Source organism: Mustela nigripes, chromosome 2 (genome assembly GCF_022355385.1).
Source record: "Mustela nigripes isolate SB6536 chromosome 2, MUSNIG.SB6536, whole genome shotgun sequence".
NCBI classification, from domain to species: Eukaryota; Metazoa; Chordata; class Mammalia; order Carnivora; family Mustelidae; genus Mustela; species Mustela nigripes.
Window position 1 is genome coordinate 103,300,588 of NC_081558.1, and position 26,945 is coordinate 103,327,532.

Sequence of the window (26,945 nt, forward strand, 5' to 3'; positions counted from 1 at the left end):
GTAGCGAGTTCCTTGGAGCCTCGCCCACTGCGGACATACATGGGGTGCAGCCAGGGCATTTGGTCATATGTCTTCTGTGAGACCCACCCATGGGGCTGTAGTGTGAGGACGTTTTCCCATCTTTCTGCCTCGATTTGTGCTTATGGCTTGTACGGTGGTGTTGTCAATTATTATCTGATTTCTTTGTAAGCTGTCCTGGGAGTTTCTGATTTTTTCACACTCTACATAAGCCACAGAGAACATCTGTGTGTGTATCAGTGTGTGTGTCTGTTTTCCTTCTTTTTCATCTTTCCCTGAACTCTTCCTTAAGTCTTCACAAGGAACATGTCACAGTTGCAAGTGGTCTGATGCCCATAAATTAGATCTGAAAATCAGGACCCAGCAGTAGCACTCCTTGGGTGTCCACTCTCTTGGCTTTCTATTATACAGAGTTTTTCAGCTAATTTGCATTGCACAACCCAGCTTTGTCTCCTCTTAGTATTCTATTTTTTTTTTTTTTTTAGTATTTTATTTCTTTATTTTTAAGGCGTTTATTTATTTATTTGAAAGAGAGAGAGAACATGAGCATGGGGTAGGGACAGAGGGAGAGGGAAAAGCAGATTCCCCACTGAGCAGGGAGCCTACCATGGGGCTCGATCCCAGGGCCTTAGGATCATGCATGACCTGAGCTGAAACCAAGAGTCAGACACTTAACAGACTGAGCCACCAGGGGGGTCCTTTAAACAGTCATTAAAGTATAAAATAAATTATATATATATATATATATATATATATATATATATAAAATTTTGATACTTCTTTTCACTTAATCTATGGTTTTGAGGTATATCCAAGTTGATGCATGGGGGTCTTGTTTGCTCACTTTGCTGCTGTGCAGGATTTCCTGATGGGCAGACCTGTTTATCCATTTTTCCACTAGAGCTGGCTGTGTGGAACCCTTTTTGTCTCCCAAACATCGCTGCCATGAGCGTCAGGCGTGTGTCTGCACGCACATGTGTGCTGAGTTCCTCCCGAGCGCACACCCAGACAGGCATTTACTGGCCCCGGAGTCTGTGTGTTTCCCTGAGGTGCCGGAAGTCTTGTCTGTGCGGTGCTCCTGCCGCCCGCTCCCTCTCCTCCCAAACACTTGGTATTCAGGCTCCCTTTTCTTGAGGTGGGTCCTCCTTCCTTGGTGTCAGGAGATAGAAACCTGAGGGCCACCTGGAGAATAGGATAGGAGGGAAACTTCCAGGACAGACCTGAGTGTTCCTTTGTGCCCCCCAAGCTTTCTGGCCATGTGGAGACTTGGATCAGTCTCCCCGACGTTTCAGAACCTCAGTAGCTGAGAGCAGAGAGGAGGGTGCCTCCAGCTAGAGGTGGACTGGTCTTTCCCTGAGTTCTGCCTCCACTGCCGCAGAGCTGTCTGAGAGGGCAGATGGCCTGGCTTTGGGGTGGCGACTTGCCCTGTAACCTGGGGAGAGCCTTTTCCCCTCACTAGGCCTCAGGTTCCCTGTCTGAAAGGGCAGGGTTGGCTCATGGACCGTGTGAGTTCTTGGCTCCACATGTATCGTCTGTCCACTTGTACTTTTACAATGAGCAAACCCCATGTTCTTAGCCATGGGCCGCTAGGCCTGAGCCTTGAGCCGCTGTTGGGTCTGAGTGGGGGCCGGTGGGCTGCCTATCAGGGTGCTCCCTGGTGACCGTTCTCTTCCCTGTGGTATGAATCCTCCTCCTCAGTGAAGTGGTCTGTGTTCTCATATAGTTTGAGGGAAGATCCTCGGATCCCAGGGGCTTAGGGGCAAAGTTGAGTAATGCCGACAGAGGGGAAGCAAAAGACTGCGTCTGGTCCTGTGGGACATGTAAGAAAGCCAGAACAAAGGATCACTGCTTTCTTTGCGGTGAGCATGTTTAAGGTCAATGTAGACTGAGCTACACTTACCGGTGTAAACCCCTGCCAGCACTGCTTCAGGACATTGATATGTGCTGGGTGTATCGATGAACAAAAGAGGCAGAACAGATCAAGTATCCTGGCTTTTTGGAGCTTATGTTGTGGCAGGAAGAGGATTAAATGAGCAAATAACATTTGTTTGCTTTGTTGCCTGGGGCACCATGAAGTAGGGGCTCAAAAAGTCTAGGTTTCATTTCATCTCTTTGTTGTCCCATGATAAGCAAATGAGGAAGTAGTACAGTGTCCTAGGAGGTGAGTAAGTTACCAGTACGTTAGCAGGGTAAGAGGCCTCAGGAGTATGGGAAAGTCGTGATAGCTAGTTGAGAGATGGGGACAGTCACTAAGGATATGGATTTTGAGTAGAGGCCCAAGGAGTGGAGTTGGCCGTGCAGACCAGGGTGGGAGGTCGCCTGGCGTGTGCAGGGAGCAGCAAGACCTTGCAGGTGGTGGTGGGGGAATGGCTGGGGAGGCCCTCTGGAAGGACCGCAGACCCAGGCACGGCCCAGTGCCCACTGGTGATGGGAGGGGCTGCAACTGTGTTTTGAGGGGAGAAGGGCCACTCTGGCTGCTATGTGGAGGACAGAATGAAGGTGAGGCCCATTCAGAGGCCAGCATCCTGGCCCAGGAGAGAGGAAACTGTGGGGTGAGGAGGAAAGCTTTGGGACCGTCCAGGAGAAGTGCACTTATTGGGTCAGGAGCCCAATGAGGGCTTTCTACACTAGACTTCATTCATACCCAGATTTGTGGCCTCTGGAGGGCTGGAAACATGTCACCCCCCTCCTCCCCCTAGGTAGTAGGGACTCTGCCCTCAGTGAGGGAATAACAGAAGAAGAAAGGTGGAGTGCGATAGTCCCCAGTGACTGGTAGGTTGCTCGCATTCTAGAATCAAAAAGGCCTGGGCTCAGATCTGGGCCTTGGCCATCCAGCAGGTCACCTTGGACAGGTCACATCCCCTTTATGAAGGGCAGAGTCATGACGAGGGTTGGATGAGCTCATGTTTGCCCACATGGCTTTCCCTATGGTGCCATGATGCCCAGGTGCTGGTGGCCAGCTTGGGGGAGGGGGTTGGGCTGTGTGGTGTCCTGACATGCCAGGGGGACTTGTGGCTTGAGGTTATGGGAGGGCCTGCTGGAGATGGGGCCCTGATGCCTGCCGGGGTGACCTTGACGGGGGGGCAGCCCTCATGTTGCAGACACCTCCTGGCTGTTGGAGCTGTGCTTGGCTTTTTTTTTTTTAAAGATTTAATTTATTTATTTGACAAAGAGACAGTGAGAGGGAACACAAGTCAAAGGAGTGGGAGAGGGAGAAGCAGGGAGCCTGACACGGGGCTCGATCCCATGATCCCGAGATCATGACCTGAGCCAAAGGCAGATGCTTAATGACTTAGCCATCTAGGCAGCCCTGTGATTGGCATTTTAAACACATCATCTCACCCTCTCCCCACCCCAGAAGAGGTGATGAACACGAACAGTGTCTCCCAAGTGAGGTCATTTGACTGTTTCCTTCACGGTTTTTGCCCAAATCCCATAACTGCCTGCAGCATTACCTACTTAATAGGCATTTTTACTGACTCTTCCTCTTCTTTAAATCATTTCCTTAGCCACTCCTTAGGTATGGTCTGCAAAATCATAGTGCTGAAGTATTTTTGCTAATTTTCTCATATTTTGCATATCAGAATCAGTTCATAAGTATTAGAGTGGTTGGTCTGTGTGCCTCTTAGAATTTTCTTTTGTACCCTGATCTCTTTACCTCCCCTACCCATCCCCCTCCGCCCTGCTATGGGTGTGTGCGACATCTTGAGGAGCACTGGACAAGGGGTTTCATGGAACCTAGGAGAGCCGGGAAGTGGTGAAGGCTGTCCTGTGTCCTGGAGTCTGACTGGTCTGAGCTCAGAGGGTCCCATGGGTCCCTGCTTGGGCTCCAGCCATGTCCCAGTCCCAGCCCCAGTCCCAGCGAGCCCACAGGGGAGCGGGCCTCTCTGTGAGGAGAGGGAGTAGGGAGCAGAGGGGGTAGGGAGCTTGGGGCAGGCCCCTCCCATGGGGGGGCACTTCCTGTCTGCCACGTTGAAGCCAGAACCAGTTAAGTGCATCCCTCTGGGTGTCACTCCTGGTAAAACTGCTGTGTTCTTTGGGAGGTCATAGGTCGTGGGAGATTATAACATATCAGGGAACCTGGTCAGGAAGGACCCGACTGATCTACAGTCAGCAGACTTCTGGGAGAGGAGAGAGACCAGACCGCTGCTCCTGAGGTTTCCAGGACAGTCCTGCTGCTGCTGTTCTTTCTTGGGCCTTTCTCCCATCCTTCGCCACTTTCCTATTGTCTCATGCCTTCTCTTTATCTTCTGAGGTGGAAAACATTATGTTGTAGACAATGGGCTTGTCCTGTCAAGAAATTTAACATTACATGTAAAAAGCCCAACCTCATCATTTGTAAAAGAGGCGAGTTAAGGAATGGTTGTGACTGCTATGTAAGGGTTGTCTCAAAGAGCTCACTCAGTGTGTTCTTCAGTGAGTGCCTGACAAGGTGGGGAGAAGGTGGGGAGTGGCTGAGCACTCAGAACGAGCACTCAGGGTTGAGGAGAGGGGGCTGGGACCCAGAGAACAGGGGTGAATGGCATGGGAAATGGGCCATGGGGCCATGAAGTTGGCTGCACCGTGCTGTAGAAATTATGGCTTTCTGCTTTTGGAGCCCCTCAGCTGTGGCAAGCATATGTGGAAGGCCAGGAAGCCTGATGTCACCATTAGCTGGTCATGAACACTTCCAGAGTCCAGAAGAAAGCACTGACCTTTTTTTCTCCCCTTCCATTTTTCTTTTGGAGTCACCTTATGGTTCATTTCCAGTCAGCCTTGGAGGAGCATCTGGGCCACTCCCTCCATCTCTCTCCACTCCTCTCCATGTGTTCCTCTTTTCTCAGACCCTTCTTTGCCTTCCAAGGACATGGCTCTGTCCCAGTAGTTTGCTGTATAGTTCCTTGGGGTCATCCTGGAAATTCCCTGGGAGGTCCCGGGGGTTTGAGGGCCTACAGAGCAGAGCACCTACAAGACACACCAGCCTTTTTGTTACTTTTGTCATGTGCACAGCCTCTCCACGTTGCCGTGCTAGTCAGGTCTTCATCTTTCCACCTGCTGGAGGTGGGGAGGACAACACGGCGTGAGGGGTGAGAAATGTTGGTGCCGCCACACCGGGCACACAGGCCTCTGTGTCCAGTTCCTCAGCCTGGGTTCTGCTCTTCTCCCGTCGTGGTGGCCTGTTCTAACTTGGGGCCTGTGTTTGATTCCTCTGTCGGGGGCTGCTAATCAACAGAGAATCAAGGTTTGAAAGGAGTTAGGGTATACCTTTGCCATTTATTCTCTCTCCATTATAGGCAAGAAAATAAAATGTGGGGAGAACATAAGTGGGGAGAGAGGGTGGAGCTGGAGAGAATGATCTGGGTCACGTGCGAGATTATATACTCCTCTCCCCTCCACCCCCACAGACCCTCCAGCTGCTCCTCAGGTGAAGGGGTTCTGGACCTTTTGCCACTGTGGTCTTCTCCTTTGGCCGTGCTGTGCAAGTTTGCCCATAGCCTTCCTGCAGTGATGTCCAGAGCTGAGCCCAGCCAGGACCCTGGGGCCATCTGACTGGCCCTGAGTCCAGCGGGATACTTCTTCGTATGTCTGAAGGCCAGTAGAATCACTTGGGGGTGGTTTCTGAAAGAAGATTTCTGAACCTGCCTGCAAACTGACTCATGATGTCTAGAGCAAGGACCTAGGAGTCTGCATTTTTGTAGGACTCCCCAGCGACAGCCTTTGCGCTCTGGAGTTGGAGCCCAACTCCCCTCCTGACAGTGTAGCTGCAGCTTAGTGGTCCACGTGGTTCGGCCCTCAGTCACCTTCTGTGCGGGGGGCCTTTTCCAGAGCTGCTGGGCCTGTTTGACATGTCCTCCCTACCCTGGGCACATCAAGGTGTGGGAGAAATGGAATCTGCTGAAATGTTGGGCATCTTATAGGAGTTCCAGAACATTAACTGCAGACCTGGTTTTCTGGAAACTTCTGATAGTGCTGTAAGTGTGAGGTGGAGAGGAGGGTGGGGAGGGAACCAGACAAGATGTTTTGTAGCAGCTGGATTCCTTGTAGTATAGTGTAGTAAAGAACAGCTTTAGCTCTTGGGCTGTTAGTAAAGTGGGTCATGAGCATGGATGTTGGGAAATTCTTTGGAAATCAGATGGACAAGCCTCCTTTTTCCTCTTCAGCTGTTTGTGCTTTTGCTTGGCAAGATTAAATTACACCTAGGACATCTTGTAGAACTGATGAAAGTCACATTAGGGAGGGATGGAAACAGGGCACCTGCAGCCTGGTGAACACTGGTGCTGGTGGCGGCTTGAGTCTGGATGGGGCTGAGAATCTTCCCACCCAGTGCTCCAGGCAGTCCCTTGGGGCAGGTGGACACCAGCCCCTGTCACCTCTTTCTTGGCTGCCAAGTCACCGTGTGACCTGCTTCCCCACAGGGCGTGCCAAGTGATCAAGGAGTTTTCTCCACCAAGTTGAGTTAAGGTTTGGCATTGCTCTATGTCCTCAGTGAATGCTGAGGGGAGCTGGGGCCTGGCTCTTCAGCCCTGTCTGTGCCGGTGAGCCCAGGGCCAGGTGGCAAAGACGTCTACCCCTGCCCGGCCCCAGACTCTGCCATTCTGATTGGTGTGGTCTCCTCATATTGGAAGTGTCTAGAATGTGCTGCCTGGTGGATGTGGGGAAAGCTTCCCCTCTCCCCGCATCCCCACTTTGTCCTTTTCAAAAGAGGTGGGGCTTTCCAGAGTCTCTTGTACATACTGCTCTCTCAATTACACGTTTTATTTGAACTGAAAGGTACGGCTTGAGAACACCTTCGCCTGGAACAACCTCAGTCATTACTGAAGTGCTTCTAGAAGTCACTTGACAGAATTAATTAAAAATAAAAGGAGGTGAAGAAATTTAACCCAGATTTAGTCATCATTCCTAGAGTTTTGATTTGATAATTACAAGTGTAGAATATTGATATAAGTGAGGCTTTAAAGATCACTAATGAAAGGAAGATAGTAAGTGGCCACAAATATGTAATTAGAGGCTGATGAGAAACAACGGCTTGATGATACGAACGTGGGTTCTCCTCGATGGTTGGGATACCATTTCCAATGACACCGTCTGACATAAATTCACAAGGAGCTGTATCAAGCATCTGAAATGGAGGACGAGGATGATATGTTCCAGAAACCGGCTCTAGATGTCTCAGCTCGGGTTGATAAAGGCACTAAATGGGGCGCATGCATGCGCAACGTTCCAAAAGATACCATTTTGTAAGCTGGATGTGGGAAAAATAGTCCTTTAATAGGATTTTAATATTAAGTATTTATATATAAATACATTTATGAAAGTTTCAGATGGTGATTTGATTTTTTAATCTAAGTCCCCCCAAATTGTATAGTCAAGTTGGTGCAAACCCAGCCATTGTCTTAGATCTTCTCATTAGCCAGTTGCCTTCCACAGGAGAGTTACTTTATATCCCTCCTGGTTTTCCAGGTTATGTGGTTATTCTTCCTGAAGCCCCTGAGGGTGGGATTTGAAAGTGAGGGGGAGTGGTGGGAGGGGTGACCTCTTCTCTGCCTTCCCCCCACCCTTTTTACCTTCCATCTCTCTCTTGCCTCACTGCCCCCTGCTGGGGACCAGACCCCTGGCTGGGGGCTTCCTAGTGTGCCCGACTCTGACCCTGCCCTTGGAAGGTCACGGTTTGCAAACTGGTTTTAGACATTGGGAGGCCTGGGTGTTTTGATTCATACTTGCAGTGTCTGTGGTTTGTTTCTTGCTATCGGTCCATGGAACATATTAATTTATCTTTAAGTAGATTTATTAAATGAAATATTCATGGGAGCGGGTGCTTCAGTGGGCAGCATTTGGAACAGTGTGCTGAGTACAGTTTGTCCTCCTAAGTCTATTAATGCTGATAGGATGTCATTGTCTCCTGTGAAGCTGCGGGGTGAGCTGGGGGCCCAGGCAGGGGACAGAGCTGGCCGCTGGAAGCCGTCTCCCTCAGCTCGGCTCCGGCAGGCTCTGTTCTGAACACTCCGTGTGTGTGTGTGTGTACGTGTGTACGTATCCATTCTCTGTCTTCCTTTTTAATGAACATAGCAGCTTCCATTTCTGAGAGAGCCCTCTTGTCAGCTTCCAGATTCTTGTCTAATTCCTGCTTGCAGCCATGGCTTGGAGGTGTAATGAGGCTCAGAGGGAGACGCTGGCTTATGAGTGAAGACTGATCTGCGAGGAGAAGCCATTCGGGGGACTGAGGATGGGGGCGGGGGACAGAATGCTAATACTCAAGAATAAGCGCAGCATCACAGCCCCTGAACTGGGCGCTTTCTCTCCTGGTCCCCGGTGGTCCTAAAAGCCACCATTGGAGGCGAATGTTACCATTTCTGTATTTGAGGCTCAGGTTGGTTTAGTAACTTCATTACTAATTTAGTAAGTTCATTTAGTTCCACAGACCTGTGGAGGCCTGTCCCATGGCCAGGGGCTGGGCACAGGGCACAGAGCCGCCATAGCATCGGGCCTTGGTGAAGGCCCCATCTAGCAGATCCAGAAACAGGCTTGTGGAGGAGCTGGACGGGGAAGCAGAGCCTCCCTCTGTGTACTGGAGGGTGCCGAGGAAGGTGTGATGAATTGTGGGAGGCTGAGTCCAAGGCTATCCAAGCCAGGCTGGGAGACTGGATAGGAGTTTACCAGACATGTGGGGGCTGGGAGGGGTTCCCCATGGTACAAAGAGCAGGTCCAAACATACAAGGATCTAGGAGAGGGTGGGGATGATGGCCTGGTTCAGTTCTGCTCAATCGCCAGAGGAGGGAGGGTGCCGGATGCCCGAAGCCTTGCTGGGGAGTTTGGACTGTGACTGATGGCAGTGAGCCATTGGAGGTTTTGAAGCCAAGGAGAGGGAGAAGGGAAGCTGGGTATTTGGACAGTTACTCGAGAGGCACCGCAGAGGCTGGTTTGGAGGGGACAGGGAGGAGGTGGGAAGCCTAGGGCTTGGGGTGCTCAGGCAGCCAGGAAGTCACCGGGGTGAGGTGAGGGGAGCATGGGGGGTGTAGGAGGTAAAAGGCATAATTTGGCATCTGTATTGAGGAATACCAGAACTGGTTGAGAAGTCATGAAAAAGAAAACGTCAAAGAAAGGAATCAGAAAAAGGATAAAGGAAAGTAGCTCATTAGAGAAATGTGAATGCATTTGAAAAGGACAAGGAGTTATAAGAACAAGGACCCTAACACAATAGAAAAGTTTCTCCAAGTGTAGTGGTGTTTCTGAAATCTAAGCAGATGGAAAGAGAAAAGCAAACACTTAAGTGAGGGAAGACAAAAATAGGTTGCTGCCAAAAGCAGAACCTAAAGTCGGGAGAAGCGGACGGGGCCGTGGGCCCCCACTGCGGGGCCGGGAGAGGTGGTTCTTCTGGGGACCTGATGGCTGAAGGCTCTGGGGGCGCAGTCTGAGCAGGAGATGTGCTGAAACAGACAAGGAAAGGACAGAGGTAGATGGGATGCTGGCTCCTACCTGCTTGAGGACCTCGGGGCCCTGCCCATACTGGGCTTTCCTCCAGCTGGCAGAGCCCCTGTGACCAGGTGAGCAAGCCAGTCAGGGGAGTCGCAGGGCCTCTCTCTTCACTCTTGCTGTCCTGGAGTCCGCATGGTGAGGGCTGAGCAGCACACAGCCTCCTCGCAGGCTAGTCCTGTCCTGTGAGCTGCGGGGAAGAAGGGAGGTCCGGGGGGTCATCAGCAGATCTCTTGTGAGGGCTGAGGTTGGAGGACGATGAGCATCTAGCCTTCGGGCCTGGGCTGTATATATTGAGTGCCTCTGGTGTGCAGTGGAGTGTTTTAGGTGTTGGGGGTGGGGTGCACGGAGCAACAGAGAAAACTTGCAAGACCTACCAGAGCACAGTGCATGGAAATTTGGTAGCTGCAGAGGGGATGAATTCAAAACTGGGAATAACGTCAGACCAGGAAAACCAACTCTATATATAGAGTCCTGTTAGTCCTCTTACCTATTCTGTTTGCCGCTTATGCTGCTTGGGGTTGCTGTTAAGAAAGAGGATGCGTTTATACCTGAAAGAGCGCAGACTTGGAATCTAGAGACCAGGATTCAAGTTCTGGCCCTGCCGCTCAGTAGCTTTGTGACCTTGGAAAAGCATAACCTCTTTGAGCATCTGCTTTCTCACTTGTAATTGTAATAACTGATAATCATAATAGAGCTCTGCTAGGGACGGCTGGCTCACTGAAGTCCCGGGTTGTCATGGGCATGCATGTGTGGGAAAGCATTTCATACCATGTAGTGCTCTGTTCAGTAGCTGCCGACCTTTCTAGATCCAAAGTGCTTTGCTTTGCAGACTAACCAGTGCCTGGTTAGTCATCTAGCTCTCACAGCACCTCCAGAGTGTCTGGGGCCCTCAGGACATGCTGGCGGAATTAATGCATGAGTCCGCTGTGACACTCTGTGTTCCACGGCCATCTTCCAGGGGTCCTCTCCCTGTCCACAGTGGTGGACGGGAAGGTGGGGCATTGAACACATGGAGTGGCCACTGGGAGTGGTGGGCAATGCCTGGCCAGCACCAGCCACCCGGCCTGAATCTCAGTGCCAGACATTGGCACGTGGCTTTGGTTTCCATGTGGCCTGGCTTGGAGTTCAGAAGCAGAAAGCAGACTGGGGAGGGCTCCCATGCCTCTTCCACTGTGCGCACCCCCGACATGCATGGGGACACAGCTCTCACCCCTGGGGCTTTGTCCTTACAGGCAACCCTTAGCCGACTCCCTGTGGTTCCTCATTTCCATAGCTCCGGCCTGGGCCGTGCTACCCGTGGCCCTGGAGGGGTGTGTGCTGGGGGTCTCGCATGGATCTGCTCACTCCTGCGGTTTCCTCGTGTCCTGCTGCAGGTTGTCTTCCACGACGTGGGTGTGCTGACGGACAAGCTTTTCCCAGTGGTGGAGGCCATGCAGAAGCACTTCAGTGCTGGCTCGGGGACCTACTACAGTGACTCCATCTTCTTCCTCTCGGTCGCCATGCACCAGATTATGCCCAAAGGTAACCTGGGCGCAGGCCCCAAGCCCTGGTTTCGGACTTCCGTGTCTTTTCCCCTGGCTCCAAAGCGGCTGGTGCCCTGACTCAGGGAGAAGAGCTCCACTGCAACACGAGGGAGAGGGCCAGCCTCAGTCCTTGTGTCACAGCTCTCTGTCCAAAGACTCAAGGACAGGGCCCTCGGGGGCACAGCTGCTGTGCCCCACTCATGAGGACAGTGGAACTTGTGCAGTGTGCTGTCCCCAGACTCAAGCAGGGCATCTGGGCTCCAGGCTTGACACAGCTCCTGCACACACCCCAACCCCCAGGTCTCAGTTTGCTCATCTGTAAAGTGGCAGGTTAGGCTAGGGGAGTTTCCATTCAGATCTGTGATCCCATTCTCTAGTTTGTATCTGGACTTATCTGAATTTAAGATATCCAATCTACATGTGAGAGGTGCAAATTAGAACTCAGAGTTTTCTTTCTTTTTTTTCTTTTTTAAAGATTTTTAAAATTTATTTGACACAGAGAGAGAGAGAGAGCATGAGAGAGAGGGAATATAAGCAGGGAGAGTGGGAGAGGGAGAAGCAGGCTTCTGCTGAGCGGAGAGCCCCATGCGGGAGGGAGCTCAATCCCAGGACCCTGATTATGACCTGAGCGGAAGGCAGACGCTTAACGACTGAGCTACCCAGCTGTGCCATAACTCAGAATTTTCTGAAACTTTGATGCACAACCAGAGGATTTTCTGGGCTTTGGTCCCTCTGGGGCAGAAGAGATTGATTGTCTGGTCCATGATAGGTCAGACTTGTGTGGAAATGCTGGCAAGTCTGGTCATCCTTGGATTAGAAACCTTGGAGGTTTCTTTTTAGTGGGGTGTCCCAAGCTGCTGGGTTCTCTTCCTCCTAGCCGTCCTTGTTTGATTCTGGAGGGCTGGATATTCCTCCCAGTATCAAGCCATGGTGAACCATGTCCTGAGCCTTTTAGGGGTCTGGAGGGGAGTTTGGGGGTCTTGGGGTAGCTGGGACCTGAACTGTGACTGTTGGGGTTTCCAATAGTCAGACCAGGCAGAACCTGATCCCCCAGGGGACAGCTAGGCCATTTGGAGGAGACCTGCTGCTCTAGCCCAGCAGACCAGAAGTAAAAGAGAGGTCAGGAGCCACCGGTGTTGGAAGGGGTCTGTAAGCCGGGAATTCAGGTTGAACTGGGTTCTCCTTGGCAGCATGGTGTCCCTGGACGCCATAGGGAATTTTAGCCTGTGCATTGTGGCTGCGACTGTCTCTGCGAGGCAAGTCCCTGAACCACGGAGGCCTCTTAATATTCTCTTGCTGGAAGGCCAGAGCTCGGGGAGATTTGCTGAGCAGGGTGGGGTCTGAAGGAGAGAGGGCGGCGCGGGAGAAGAGCTAGCATTTGTGCAGCTCTGTGAGTTCACCGATTCCTGCCCCCAGCGCTGTGCCATCATAGCTGGGAGACTGAGAGGTGGGCTTGGCCAGGGTCAGACAGCCCTTTAAGCGGCAGGGCTGGGATTTGGGCCCCAGTCAGGCTGAGTTGGAGGCCCGCTTCTCTAAACAGCAGCTGCTCTGTCCCCTCCAGTGTGCTGTGAGTGGTCCCTCAGGGTAGGACCAGTGCTAGCACCATGGGGAATGCAGATGGAAGGAGGGTATTGCCGCTGTCCTGGGTTCTAGCAGGAGACAGACACGGTGCTAGTCCCAGCCCTGCTGCCAACCACTTGTGTGCCTTTGCTGAGCCACTTAGCCTCTCCAGGCCTCAGTTTCCCGACCTACCAAATGAGAAGATAAAGGGTGCTGATCTAGTGAGCAATTTATTTGGCTTGTATTTGGAAGAGTCCCAGCCTACAGGAATCCCCCTGTGGGTTTTGGCGGTCCGGGGGAGCCAAGGGAAGAGGGGTTCTACCTTTATCCTACCCCTTGCTTCTACCCTGCCCCCCCCCTCCATCCAGCAGTCCTTCCTGATTACTGCATGGATGAAGCTTTGGAACAGGATTCTATGTGGTCGGAGGACTCCATGATTAAACTCATTTGAAACATCTTGATGAGAGGGGCCTTTAGGATCCAGCCAGTCTTGTCCTGCATGCATGATTAGTTCAGTGAAATGCTGTGAGGGAAGGACCCAGGAGGAGATCTGGGAGGAGCTGTCCCCGACTTCTCCTCACTCCCTCCCTTCCCTCCTTCCTCCCTCATCGGCTGGTAGGTCACTTCCCAGCATGGGCTAAACTCCAGGCCAGGTCATGCTTTTGGGGCCCCCAGAGGGAGGGGAAACACAGCTTCCTGGGGCTGGTGAAGGCAGAGAAGCTGGCTGTGCCTCGCAGTGTCAGGGGGGACCAGGCAGATGACACCTCGCAGTGTTAGGGAGCCCCCAGACTGCCGTCCCTCTGCCTTGAAGCCTGGTCTTGTCCCCGGGAGGGGTGGGCAGTGCCTGCTGGGATGAGGCTGTGGCCAGAGCTTTGCTGTCTTTGCAGTAGATCAGATGCTGGTGTCCTTCCAAGTGCGGTTCATGCCCCTGAGGGGCCTGTGTCCTGTGGGGAAGGAGGGGAGGTGCCCAAACACTGAATCCTCTCTTGGGTTCTTCAGGCAAATGACAGTGTGTTGCGCCCAAAGTCCACTTCCTATGAAGAGAGTTCCTGAGAGTTACTAAAATCTGGTGGCCATAACAAGAAGCCAGCAGTCCCGGAGTTCCTGTGGGGTCTGGGTGTCTCTGCTGAGCAGTCTGGCCGCCACATAGCACTTGGCAGCCTGAGAAACTCCTACCGGCCAGGTCCTTTGGCACATCCTGTGAGGTTTGGAAGGATGCTTTGTTTTCATGCACGCTTCATGCTGCCTTGAGTCTGTCCTGGCTCTTTACTATTGCCTTTTTGGTATTCTTTTTTTTTTTTAATCTTAGAAATCAGTGTTTTGTGCTTTGTTGATGGTTTTGTTTTTGTACAATTGGTTCATTTTTGCTGTTTTAGTTATTTTGTTTCTTTCACAGAGTTCTTCTTCCTCTAGGAAAGTGAGAAGGGAATGGGGTGGGTCACAAGTCCTTGGTCCCACCCAGGAAGGCTGGGTCAGAACAGCTTACATTCCGCCGAGTTACATCTCAGGAGGTCCTGTCTTGCCCTGGACATCCCAGTTAGTTCTCTGTGTGCAAGCCTGTCCTCTCCATCCCCTCTTGGAGCAGTGGGCTCACCCTTCTGCACCTGAACCACCCTGAAGAGATGTTTACTTATTCTATCTTATTCTATTTTAAGACTTTACTTATTTGAGAGTGACAGAGCAAGTGTGAGCATAAGTGAGAGAAAGCACAGTCAGGCGCAGAGAGAGAGGGAGAAGCAGGTTCCCCACTGAGCAGAGAGCTTGATGTGGGGCTCAATCCCAGGACCCTAGGATCATGACATGAGCTGAAGGCAGATGCTTAACTGACTGAGCCAGCCAGGCCCCCTATTTACTTACTCTATTTTAAATGTAACCTTCTTAAAAGAATATCTGAAAACTACATAAGAATAGAAAAAGTTATCCTTCTACTACTACATAAACACGAACTCCTTCGTTACCTCCTAATATGTTCCCAGCATATAGCTTTTTAAAAACTTAGGTGAAGTAAGAGTTATGCCATATATTAAAACATTGTCCATCTTTCTGTGCATATCACAATATGAACTTGGACATTAAGCTCAAAGGATGAAAGAAATGGTGCAAGGAAAGCCATGTCATGACATTCTCAATTAATGTGACTCATCACCATTTTCTGTGTGGTTACAGTCTTGGAAAAATTTTTGAATGCTTCCATTGAGTAGATGAACCCCGGTTCACTTTATCATTTCCCTGTTCTCAGTTACCTGGCACTTTGTGGGTTTTTTGTTTTGTTTTGTTTTTTTGTTTTGCTTTACAGTCATAAATTATACTGTGATTAATATCCAAATACATAAAGATAATTTTCTCTAATTAGGATTATTTCCTTATGGTAACTCCCCATAGCTGGGGTCACTGGGCCAGAGGTGACCTTTACAAAGCCATCCTATGTCAGTTTCCCCCTGTCCCTGGGTCACCAGCCTGCACATGGGAGGGTCTGCAGGATTTTCTCTGCTCACTGCTGTTGGCCTCTCAGGGGGACCTCCGGCAGCCACATACAAGTGTCAGCACAGTTCCTGTCCCCTCGCCAAGATAGGAAGCAAGGAGCTGAAATCGGGGCACTGCTCTGAGTCAGAAGGCACACTGGGCCTCCTGGCCTGGTTCTGGTGATCTGTCCCATGCTCATTCTGACAGACCTGCGGGGCTAGCCTCCCACACCCATGTAGCCCCACAAAGCTTATAAAACCTGGTTTCCTCTCTCCTCATCTTGGCTCCTTGCTGCAGCCCTGTGGAGGGGGCCTGGCTGGGCTCGGTGGGGGGTGGTTAACCCCGTGTGTTTTGCTCTGATTGTCTCTCTTGAAGCAGCACCACCTAGATCGTGTCTGTAGAGTGAGGACCAAGGGGTCCTGCCCACCAAATGTGCTGGCTCCGATTTTGGTCAGAGCTCATTTTCCTTCTGGTTGCCTTTTGGCAGGGTCACATGTGGCTGGCCCGTCCTGCCACCGACAGGCAGCCACTCTGCTCCTCACTCACACCCACGGGGCTTTTCTCTCCTCATCTTAGTGCTATTAGGTTTGCCACCGTTGGAAGCATCTTTATGCAATGGAAAAGAAAACATTTTTGCCCAACTGGAGCTGGAGGGAGTGAAAAACAGCCCCTCAGGGCCCTCCGGCTTCCCTCTCCTGTGTCATGCGGCTCCAAGGAGCTGTTGGCTCCAGCTGAGCAATAGGGGCCATAAAAATAGGCGTCACTGAGCCTTAGCCACGATGCCTGGCCTGTGGTTGTGGTGTTCTCCCTGGGCAGGGAGGGTAGGTGTCCAGATAGTCAGCAGTCGTTAAGGCTGCCCCGATGCCCTAGAAGTCTCTCTTGGAAGGTTCTTCTGTCCTGGGTCAACCCTTTGCCAATAGACCTGCTTTGCTGAGGGTCTAGGATGTGCGTGGTGTGGTGCTGGCCACTGTGGTGTCTCAGAGATGCTCTCCAGGCTCCCGCTTCGTGGGCTTATGGCAGTGGGATGGCTTGCATGGCCTGGCCATTAGGGTGGGACATCAAGAAAGCCACAGGGGAGAGGGATGCCCGGGGGGCTCATTGGTAAGGTATCTGCCTTCAGCACTAATGATGATCCTGTGGTCCTGGGATGCAGCCCTGCATCAGGCTCCCTGCTTGGCAGGGAGTCTGCTTCTCTCTCCTTCTGCTCCTCCCCACTGCTCATATTCTGTTTCCCTCAAATAAATAAAATCTTTTAAAAAAGAAAGAAAACCACGAGAGCCACACACAGTGCTGAGAGTTTCACAAGGGGATGACTTCCAGGCATCTGGCATGAAGGACGAGGGCTTCACGGAGGAGGTGGTACTTGAGGTGGGCTTTGAAGGGTGGGTGAAGAGTCATTGTTTGAAATGGGTAGTGAGCAGATGAGGCAGTTGGGAAGTTACGGTGTGCCTTTGGGAAATGGCATACTGCCTGTTTTGATGACTGTATCAAAGCCCGTGTTGGAAAGTAGTGGTAAAGAAGTTGGGTGAAAGAGGCTGGCATGTGCCATGGAAGCTTGGATGCCAGGCTGAGGGGCTGGCTCTTGTCCATGGGAGACTTTGGTGGGCATTCCTGACATGGAGGAACCTGACCAGACTTGTGCTTTTGGAAGGCTGATGTGTCTGAGATGGGGAGTGGATCACTGTGGGAGTTAGTGGGGTCCAGCTGCCTCCCCTTACTGAGTATGGGCTGGGCTGTGAGAGAACCACATGTGGACTCCCTGGCCTTAAGCAGCAGCAAGGCTCGAGTGTCCCCATGTGTATGTGTGTGTGAACGTGTAACTGTGTGTACCAAGCATATTGTAAACGTGGAATGTAAACCCTGGCAGGCATCTCCAGCCTTTGCATGAGAGCCTGGAGGCCACAGAAGTTATGACACTGACATTGTCCTGGCTGCTCTAAGGCCAGTGAGGACCTAAGTGGCAGCTTTTAACAGCTTAATGGGTCCAGAACAAGAGGAAGTAGAATTATGAGAGTAGGCAGAGCAGATAGTCTTCCATTTGGAGCTCAGTTAGGAGGTTGTAAACTGCAAAACCATGCAGATAGTCCTGTCACAGTACCACTTGCCTGGCAGTCCTTCACACTTTAGTGTAAATTAGCCCCATCTGATTGCTTTACTCTGAACACTGAATTGAGAACGATGCCCCCAGCCCTATGCCCGGGGCTTTGGGGTGAGCAGAGAATACTCAGTTCTGCTTCAAGTGAGGTAAAACTCAGTCAAGGTGAGAAGGCAGACAGCTCTGGAGAGACAGCAGAGCTTTTGGCTTCGTTGTGAGGAGGGACTCAGGTGTGGGGGAGGCATTCAAGCTCAGGTTCCCCACATCATAGCCCTCTCCAGCCTGGCTTTCCTCATCTATGCACTGGGGGTAACTTGACCCTTTCTTCCTTGCTTCCAGGCTATTGTGAGAGGAGGTCAGTGTGGAAAAATATTGAACAGTGATATGTTAATGACGATGATGGTGATGATTATGACTGTACACCTGAAGAAACACCAAGTCATATACCCCTCTGGCTGTCCAGATCGCCAGCACTTGTGCCCCACATTTGCCAGCAGGAGAAAAACCTAGTGCCAAGTTAGGTGGAGAGGACTGTGCAGTGAATATGCCCATTTTACAGATGGATAGCATGAAGCCCAGAAATGGGAGGGCATTTCAGCAAAGTTACCCAGTGACTAAGAGATTAGGACCTAGGTTGTCCAACACCACTTCTCTCCCAGCCTCGGTTTCCCCAGCTAGTCAAAGCAGGTATTGGGCTCTCTCAGCTGCTTTGTCCCCTGCACCCCGGTATCCTCTGAGTGTCCTTGGGGCACATAATCCTCTGGACACAAGTCAGGAGCGTGCTGGCCATGTCGGCAGTGTGGGTGTCTGCTTTCTGTATATTCCAGAGTTTTCTGTTCGGTGTCTAGCCCTCCAGATATTTGCACGTGTCTGTGTACGTGCTTGTGCGTGTCTTCACTCTAGGTTCACAGAATCCCCTTGGACCTTTGGCACTTTGGGCCTTTGTAGCTTCTCTATGTCTGTCTCCCTATATGTTTTTATCTAAGTGTTGGATTTTTTACAAGTTTGAGATTTATAGAAAAATGATGAAGCCAGTACAGAGAGTTGGTATGTACTCCATACCCAGCTTTCCCCATTATTAGCATATAACCTTAGTATGGTATGTTGGTTACAATTAATAAACCAATATTGATACATTATTACTAACTAAAGCCCACACTTTTTTCAGTGTGTGTTCGTTTTAACCTAATGTCCTTTCCTGTTCCATGATCCCATGTTACATTCAATTGTCATGTCTCCTTAGACTTCTCTTGGCCAGGGAATTTTCTACAACTTGCCTTACTGTTTTTGATGACCTTGACAGTTTTGAGGAGTACCTGTCAGATATTTTATAGAATGTTCCTCTGTTGGGATTTGTCGGGTGTTTTTCTCATCACTAGACGGGAGTTAAGACTTTTTGGGAAGAAGAACACAGTGGTAAAGTGCCATTTTTCATCCTGTTGTATCAATAACATGTTGCAGCGTATCTAGAGTATGTGATTTATTACTGTTGATGTTGGCCTTGATCTCCTTTGCTGAGCTAGTACTTGTTTGATTTCTCGACTGTGAAGTTCCTCTTATTTGCCTCAGCCTGTGCTTTAAGACTATGGATGGCCACTTTTCAGAGGGTATGTATCTATTGCTTGGGCTCTATCCATGTCCTGCTGGTGATGTCTGCCTCCTCATACTGCCAGACATGGTCCATGGGAGCCCAGAGACTTGGAAAGACTGCTTCCTCATTCCAGAGGGTAGGCCCCACTCTACTGTGCTGGTCAAGAGTTGATCATGTCCGAGCTTCCCTCGACTTCCAGGCCCAGTGTGTTCAGGGAACACTTTGCCAGGCAGGTCTGAAGCAGGCCGAAAGGGGTGTCAGAGAAAAGGAGTTCGGGCTTGGGGTCAGACTGAGCTGGGTGCAGGTTGCTGCTCTCTTGACTCACTAGATTTGCTAACAAAGGAAGTTACTTGAAAGAAGCCATGTGGGACGGTGGTTGGAAACATGGGCCAGGGGCCACTGTTCCTATGTCCCCAGCAGCACCATCACTGGCCTGTTATGTGACTCTGGCCAAGTTACTGAACTATCTATGTCTGTGGTTTTCTCCTCTGTAAAATGGAGATAACAGTTCACATCTCATGGGGTGGTTATGAGAGTTCAGCGGGTTAGTATTTGTAGTGGGTTTTGAACACTTAGCTTGCCACCTCTCTGGAATTCAGCTTCCCCGGCTGTAAAATGGGGATGATACAGGACTTGCCTCAGAGGATTGCCAAGACGGTACCTGTAACAGTGCTCAGCCCTGTGCCTAGCCCATGGTGAGCGCCCAGGAGCTATTGGCCATTTGGGTGGCGATGAGGAGGCATGCCTGCAAACACAGCACCCGGGGTGTGGGGCTGGAGGGACTCTCAGGCTCTTAGACCACACACTTTTTGCCTTCTGGGAAGAGCTTCTGATAAGGGATATGGACATTTTCTGTGTGATCTGGACAAGGCATGTCTCCTCTTATCTCCAAGGGCCATGCCTTCCTCTCAGGGTTACTGTGAGCTGGAAATGGAGTGATGCCACTGAAAACGTTTCCTCTCCCTTACCCGCCAGAAGAACTTTTCCATTAGCTCCCAGAATCGGGGCTGAAATCTGCACAGTCCTAGCATGTTGTTCTGACCACCGTAGCCCCATCCTGCTCGTGTTTCCTGAGGAGACTAGTATGTGCAAGAAGACCAGGCAAGGGCACGGTGTTTCAAATTTCTGGAAAATGTGAGACTTGGGGCCCAGCCTCCTCTGTCCCGTGTCATGTCCTTGAAGCCAGCAATGTTTTCTGTCCTAGGAAATCAGGACAAAGCTGATTGGTTTGGAATCAGGGGTGGACCCAGCCCTCCCAGCCCCCCCTTCTCCTAGCATCTTGGGTGCCATCACCCTGGGGGTCCTTGTTTCAGCAGTCTGTCACTGGGGCCTCATGGTCCGGAGGCTGGACTCTTTGGAGGACAGTCTTGGGTCTGCTTTGGACCAGTGTGGCACTGGGCAGGAAAGGCTGGTGCAGAACTTGGGGTAATTTGTGTTCAAGTGCTGCTCAGCTCAGGTTTATAGGTCCTTTATAGAAGGAATGGAGGCAGGGCTGGGACAAAACCAGAGTGGGGGCCTGCAGGCTGGCAGCTCTCCTTTCATTCATCGATCATTCATTCACATTTTGGAATACTGGGGTCGGTGTACAACCTTCCCAGGAAAGCCTTTAAAATCGCATTGTTTTTTTCTTAAGTGAAATTTGGCAAATGTAGTAAAAGCCATATTCAGTTTGGATTATTCTGTGCTTTTTATATCCTTACTTATTACCATGGAAGGTCTTTAATGCTCTCTACTCTTCGTACATGGCTATTTCTAAGGTAGAGAAGGTTTTCAAAGGCTTTTTTGTGGACTTCATAATTTTGAAACCAAATTGGAAATCGTTAGTCAATGTCTAGTTATCCATCAGCAAGGCAGACATGCATCTAGTGGGAAGGGTTCTGTAGGGGGATGTTCATGCATTCTGGAGCCTGGGGTTTGGAGGAGAAGGAGTGCGAATTTTGGCCTCTTCTCTACCCCTCCCCCATCAACCTCAATATCAGGAGGAAACAGAAATAATTCAGAAATAAGGGGCTCCTAAACTCATTGATACTGTTTTAAATGGTTTTCCAGTCTCTAAAATCCTTAATGTGAAAAGTGCTGGCCAGCATGTGCCTGTATCCACAGTTAGCTCTCTGGGCTCTGTATACTTTGGGGTAGAGTGGCCTGAGGACAGATGGGGGTGGTTTAGTGTGGATACAGGTCTGCCATCCTGGGAGTGAGTTCTTACCCTACCCCCTGCCATCTTAGCTATCAGATATTGGGGAGAGGGAGAGCTGCCCCCTTCCCTGATTGCTCACCAGAGGAAGGCAAAACAGAATCTGATTCCAGGACCCTGTTTACCAGTGGACATAGTCCCTGTGTAAAAGGTCACAAATATGAATGTGGCTTTCCTTTCCTGTGGAGTTTTATTCCCACTCTCGAGGCAGGAGAGGTGAACTGGGACAGGGCTGCCTCAGCAGGATGGGGCGGGGAAAGCCCCTCATGCTTCCTTCAGCAGGAGGAGAGCGGGTCCCACTGAGACTTTGGGCTTCAGCTGTATTCTCCAGCCTGGCTTGCCAGAGAATTCTCCATCACACCCCGCTAATAATAAATTGGTCCTTGACTTCCTGATCTGCTGTTCCTCTGTCTCCATGTCTCAGACACCTCCTCAGGAGTGGGGGTCACAGGGCTGTCTCTGAGTTCTCTGGCCAGAAAAACACTGAGTATAGGCAGTGATCTGTTGGAGGTGCTGAGGCTTTGCGTGGAGAGTGGGGGTTGTGCACATGTGGTGGAGTTATGACAAAGGCAGGCAGAGATGAGCGTGAAGTGTCCTAGTGCCTCAGCACATGTGGTGTCCATACTTTTCCTCTTGGAGGCCCAGGTGCATACCAGCAAACTCCGAAGCTCTGAGTCCTAAAGTAAAAAAAAAAATGTAGCTTGCTTCAACCCAGCATTCTTTTTCAAGTACAGCTTATTACCGAACACATTTGGAGGAATACCCATTCACGGTCTGAGACAGGGCTGTTGCATGACCTTACTTTAAGAAGTGCTGCTCTCAAGTAAGGGTAATAACTACACATCTGTGCGAGGCTCTCTCTGCGGGGGTGGGGGCCGTCCTGTCAGTGTTTCCTCCTCTCTCTGCAGCACAGCCAGGAGGCCGTGTCATCGGGTATGGCATTTTAGTTAGTCACTACTTTATTGGTTGGACGTTGGACTGTGACTCCCTCCATGAGTGTCTTACTCAATGTTTACCTCAGACCCAGAAGGATTAAAGAATCGTGAATCATGGCGGAGACACTGGAGACAGAGCTGTTGGGAAGGAGAGAGATTGATGTCTGGTGCCCCTCTGCAAGCAGGGCACCCTCAGGGCAATGACAAATGGGAGTGTTTCAGAGGAGGTGACCCTGAAGGTGGCTGAGGGATCTTGAAATCAACTGTTGAAGGAACTGGGCCTCCACACCAGAGAAGACATGCCATTTTGTGAAGGGCTATCCTGGAAAGAGGAAGCAGGTGTGTTCTGTGTGGCCCCAAGAGGCAACACCAGTTATAGCTGACTAGAAGTTCTAACGGAGTCACCATCTCTCTGTTAGCCCACGGGTGAGGCTCTTTCCTGCCCAGATGGTAGGTCCTTACCTAAAGACTGAGGGATTGGATAAGGATCCAGCACGCAGACTGGCCAGCTTGCGCCACGGACTGCAGTCTGGCGGTTTTTATCATTGTTCAGGAGCTTTTGGTGGGAGTGTTACCTGCGGACTGCCTGTCCCAGGCTCGTAACCCATGGCTCCCTGTCTTTCTGTTGTTTGTGACACCCGCTGGGCCTGAAGGCCTCACGAGCCATGAGGTCAGCTCAGCAGACAGCGAGCTCTGCTCTTTCACTTGCCGGCATCTGTGCCAGCTTCTGCCTGAACCACCCTCCCCGTGGAAACCCCCAGGGCCTGCTCCCTCGCCTTCTTCAGATCTTTGTCTGCATGTCACTTCCTCAATGAGGCATCCCTGACCCTACTTTATTTATCCCATGTCCTACTTTATTTTTCTTCATAGTCCTTATCGCCAGCTGCTAGACAATGTAGTTTACTTTCTTTCTTTATTATTTTTTTTGATGGTCTCTTTCTTCCACCCAAATGTAGGCTCTGTGAGGGCAGGACATAGGTTCACTGTCGTGTTCCCATAGCCTAGAAGATGTCAAGCACACATGTATTCCATAAGTATTTGTCTCGTGAATTAAATGAGTGAATATTTCTCAGGCTTGGATCTTAAACGAGTGTGTTTTGTGGGTGGTCTCAGTATGCCAGAGCCTTACCGATTTTACTGAAGCCCCTTTCAGACCACCCGTGGGTGAAATCCAGTAGCCTCCAGTAAAATGTCTAGAAACTGGATGTTTCTTGTGGGTCAGTCACCACTAAGAGCTTGAATTTTCTGGACAACTGTTTCTTGATGGGTCCCCAAAGCCTTGAGGAGATCCAGTGGATGCTGATTTCCTGGGGTATCCGATGTGGTGCCCCGAATGCCAGGGCTCAGTGTGGTGTGGCCTGCAGGAGTTCTTGTGTGGAAGAAGCAAAAGGAGAAACAGATATGGGGAACTTGCCTGAGTGAAAACATCTGAGCAAGTACCGAACCAAGGGTATAAACATGTGTCCAGTGATTCTAGCAAAAACTATTTTCTGGCAGCTCCCATGGAGCAAACTTGAGGCATTCGAGTCCCCTTACTCTGAAGAGGGACAGCCGAGCAGTTCTGTCATAAAGTGCTAAAAATAGTCATGTGATCTAGACCACTTTCTACTGATGCCAGAAGCTCTTTGTAAGCTGATGAAAATAGTTGCCAAGCTGATTTGGAACAGGAATATCTTCCATTTTGGTCCCCTCTATTAGATTCTGTCTTTTTTAAAGCTTTTCAAGATCCTCTTGGAAATTATTGGTGACCAGGCAAAGGCACGAGGCAGTGTTTGTTGTCAAGAGGTCAAGCGGCCCTTTCTTTAGGCATCTCATCCCCTGTAAAGGGTTGGCTGCCCCCCACCACAGGCAGGGCACTGGGGTGGGTGCTGCTGCCTTGCCCTTGTGGAGTTCACCTTCTGGTTTGGGGGAGAGACCACGCGGGTGGACGCTCGTAGGCCAAGGGTCAGGATCTGCAGCCCTGGGCCTGGGCTGAAGGGAGATCGTGTGGGGTGGTTTGCCTGGAGAGCAGACCAGATAATGTCAGTCCCATCAGAATTCAGAGGGCAGGCTTCACTAAGGAAGATGAGGCAGATTTGTGCCAGCCTTGAAGGCTGAGGAGTTGAGGGTTGAGGAGGAGAAGGGCACCATCTGCCACAGAAGGAAATCTGTGTTCTGGGTGAGGCTGTGCTGGGCAACCCGGGTCTCAGTCTGGGCAGAGGCCTCTTCAGGGGTGTGAGGTCCCAAGTCCCTTAGTCCAGTGTACTGGATGAGCCCCTTCGGGGCTGGCATGAGGTGTGCCTCTCCTCTCTGGCCTACCTTTGTGTGGGGACCCCCTGGCAGGAGAGCACTCCCATCTCTTGACTCAAGCAGTGTGTGTGCTTGCTGGTGACCAGGGCCTGTTGGTTAACCATCTTGGATTTTTTTTTTTTTTAAATAAAAAATCCTTTCTAACTTTTTATAAAATCTGAAAGACAGGGTGCCTGGGTGGCTCAGTGGGTTAAGCCTCTGCCTTCGGCTCAGGTCATGATCTCAGGGTCCTGGGATCAAGCCCCGCATCGGGCTCTCTGCTCAGCAGGGAGCCTTCTTCCCCTCTCTCACTCTGCCTGCCTCTACCTACTTGTGACCTCTGTTGAATCAATAAATAAAATCTTAAAAAAAAAAAAATCTGAAAGGCTTTGGGGGTGGTAGGTGAGGATGATTCCCATAAGGTATGGATAGGAACTCTCAGCAGCCAAGGGATTCCACTAAGTGAATAGACTCAGCCTGGGGGGAGGGTGTGGTGTTCTGAGGACCGGTTGCTCTTTCAGGCAGCTACCACAGGCCTCCCCGTAACTTCAGCCTCTGCTTTTCCACTGCTCTCCCTCATACTAGCTTCCTGCCTTGGTTCAGGGCTGTCTCCTTAAATAGGCTTGCCTGGTTCCTGCCCTCATCTCACTCACATCAGAGGCTCTGGGACATAACTGCTCCTTGAGAGGTGTATGGGGCTGTGGGAAGAAATGGGTCATTGTTTCCCGTCTGCGTTGAGCTGGGGTAACGAGATACAATATTGGTTTTTGTTTTTGTTTTTGTTTTAAAGCATCATCTATCACATAATAAAGTTTGTCCATTGGAGTCATTAGTCACAGAACTGTGAAGTTCAGGGAGCTCTCAGTGCCTGGGGCAGCAGCGAGCTTCTGACTGGGGTCGTTCACCTCAAGTGACCTCCCTCTTGTAAGCCTTCTGGTCCTGACTGGATGTGACCTCTAGATGCCTTCCTTCCTTACTTCCTCCTCCCCATTCTCTTCTTTCCCTTCTCCTTCCCTCAGGAGAAAGTGAGGCTCTTTTGAGTCAACACAAGAAAAGGGGTTATTATGGGATGGCTGGGAGTGGAGGCATGAAACTTGGGGCAGTCCTGGGGACCTGTCAATTTTGGTGACTGTCTTTCCCTCTCTCTCATGGTATCTTTGTTTCTGCCTGCACTTCTACATTTTATCCTCTCTATAGCCGCTTTTTAAAAATGTGCTCTTTTCTGTTCCCACAGAACTGAAGCTTGCATGGGGCTTTGGTTTGTCCCGACTTCCCCATATCAGGCAGCATGTCTTGGTATTTTCCATTTTAGATCCTGCAAGAGACTCTTCAGGACAGTCTAGAGGCCATAAATTGTTGATTTTTTTGTTGTTGTTGCTGTTCATCCATTCAGCTGGGACCACAGCAGGTGGGACCACATGGCACCTAACCTGACCACCTGGGCCCACCTCTCCGGCAGGGGTGTGGGAAGTGGGCCAGCCCATGATTGTGCCCCCACATACATAGCAGTCATTGACCCCTCTCATTGGAGGGGAGGGCAGAAGAGGGAGATCTTATGGGGGTTTTGCTCTCAGGACTTTATTTTCTAGTGGGAGAAGGAGAAATTCCTGTCCTACCATGATCATCCATCCTGGAGTGTGCTGTAGGCAGCCTCTCAGGTGGCTCCGAGGGAGCCCCATCTTCTAGTGTTCGTGCCCTTCGTTGAGCATGGGCTGGGCTCATTGATGTCCTTCTCGAGAATGGAAGATGGCAAAGTGGTGGCAGAATAACTTTGAGATGATGTCATAAGACACTATGGCTTCCATCTTGGATACCTTTCTTCTCTCTCTGAGCCCAGGCTCTGGAGGAAGCCAGCTGCCAGGTTAGGAGCTGCCCAGTGGAGCAGCCTGCATGGGAAGGAATTGACATCTCTGGCCAATAGTCAAGAGGACCTGAGGCCCACCAGCAGCCTCACAAATGAACTGGGAGACAATGGCAGCCTACGAGCCAGTAGCATCTGGCTAAGCCATGTCTCCGGGACTGGGAAATAAGAAATTTTTGTTGTATTCAGCTGCTAAGTTTGAGGTTAACTTTGTTGTGCAATAGGAGATAACTGATACAGGGGCATATGAGCCCAGAGCTGTGGGAGTGCAAAGGAGGGGCACCTTTGGCTGAGGAACTTGGGGAAGGCTTTGAGAAGTATGTGGTATTTGAGCAAGGCCCATCTTTTTTTCCATAGAGTGGAATATGAAATGGCTCTGGCACTCTTCACTTTGTATGGCTTCTGAGAACCCCCATATCTTGAGCTGAAGAAGGGCAGGATTGGCTGTTTCCTTAAGCCTCCCGCTCAGCCTGACGTGTGGCATTTCTAATGAAGGCTGAGTCTCCTAGGCCCTGGTGGCCTCCATCACAGCCCTGGTCACCTGTGTGCAAGGCTGCTTAGCATCTCATATACTGGTTAGACAGGGACAGCTTGAGGCTCACAGGCCTTGCCCTCCAGGTGTTCCTGAGACCTGTGCTCTCTGAAAGTCTGCTGGGCCAGCTTCTTACTGGCTCAGTTGTGGGCCCTGCCCTCAGTGGGCCTTCCAGAAATAGGCTGGCTCAGCTTCTGCTAAATGAGTCTGAAGACCTGGGTTAAAGTCCCATTTCTCCTACTGGTGTTGTGGCCTTAAGGTACTGAGCGTCCTCTCTGGGACTTTTTTTTTTTTTTTTAAGAGTTATTTATTTATTTTAGAGAAAGAGAGAGAGCATGAGTGGGATGGGCAGAGGGAAAGTGACAGAGAATCTCAATCAGATGGAGGAGCCTGTTGTAGGGCTTGATCTCACGATCCTGAGATTATGACCTGATTCAAAATCAAGGGTCAGA

General features: G+C 50.7%; 1 protein-coding gene across 1 annotated transcript in view; it reads left to right on the forward strand.

Moving 5' to 3' along the window:
* The window catches only part of XXYLT1 (xyloside xylosyltransferase 1), a 156,800-nt gene that overhangs the window by 16,843 nt on the left and 113,012 nt on the right, over positions 1-26,945 (forward strand). The window contains exon 2 of the mRNA XM_059391252.1: positions 10,845-10,992. Coding sequence (XP_059247235.1) covers positions 10,845-10,992 — 148 coding nt within the window. The remainder of the gene's footprint in view (positions 1-10,844; positions 10,993-26,945) is intronic.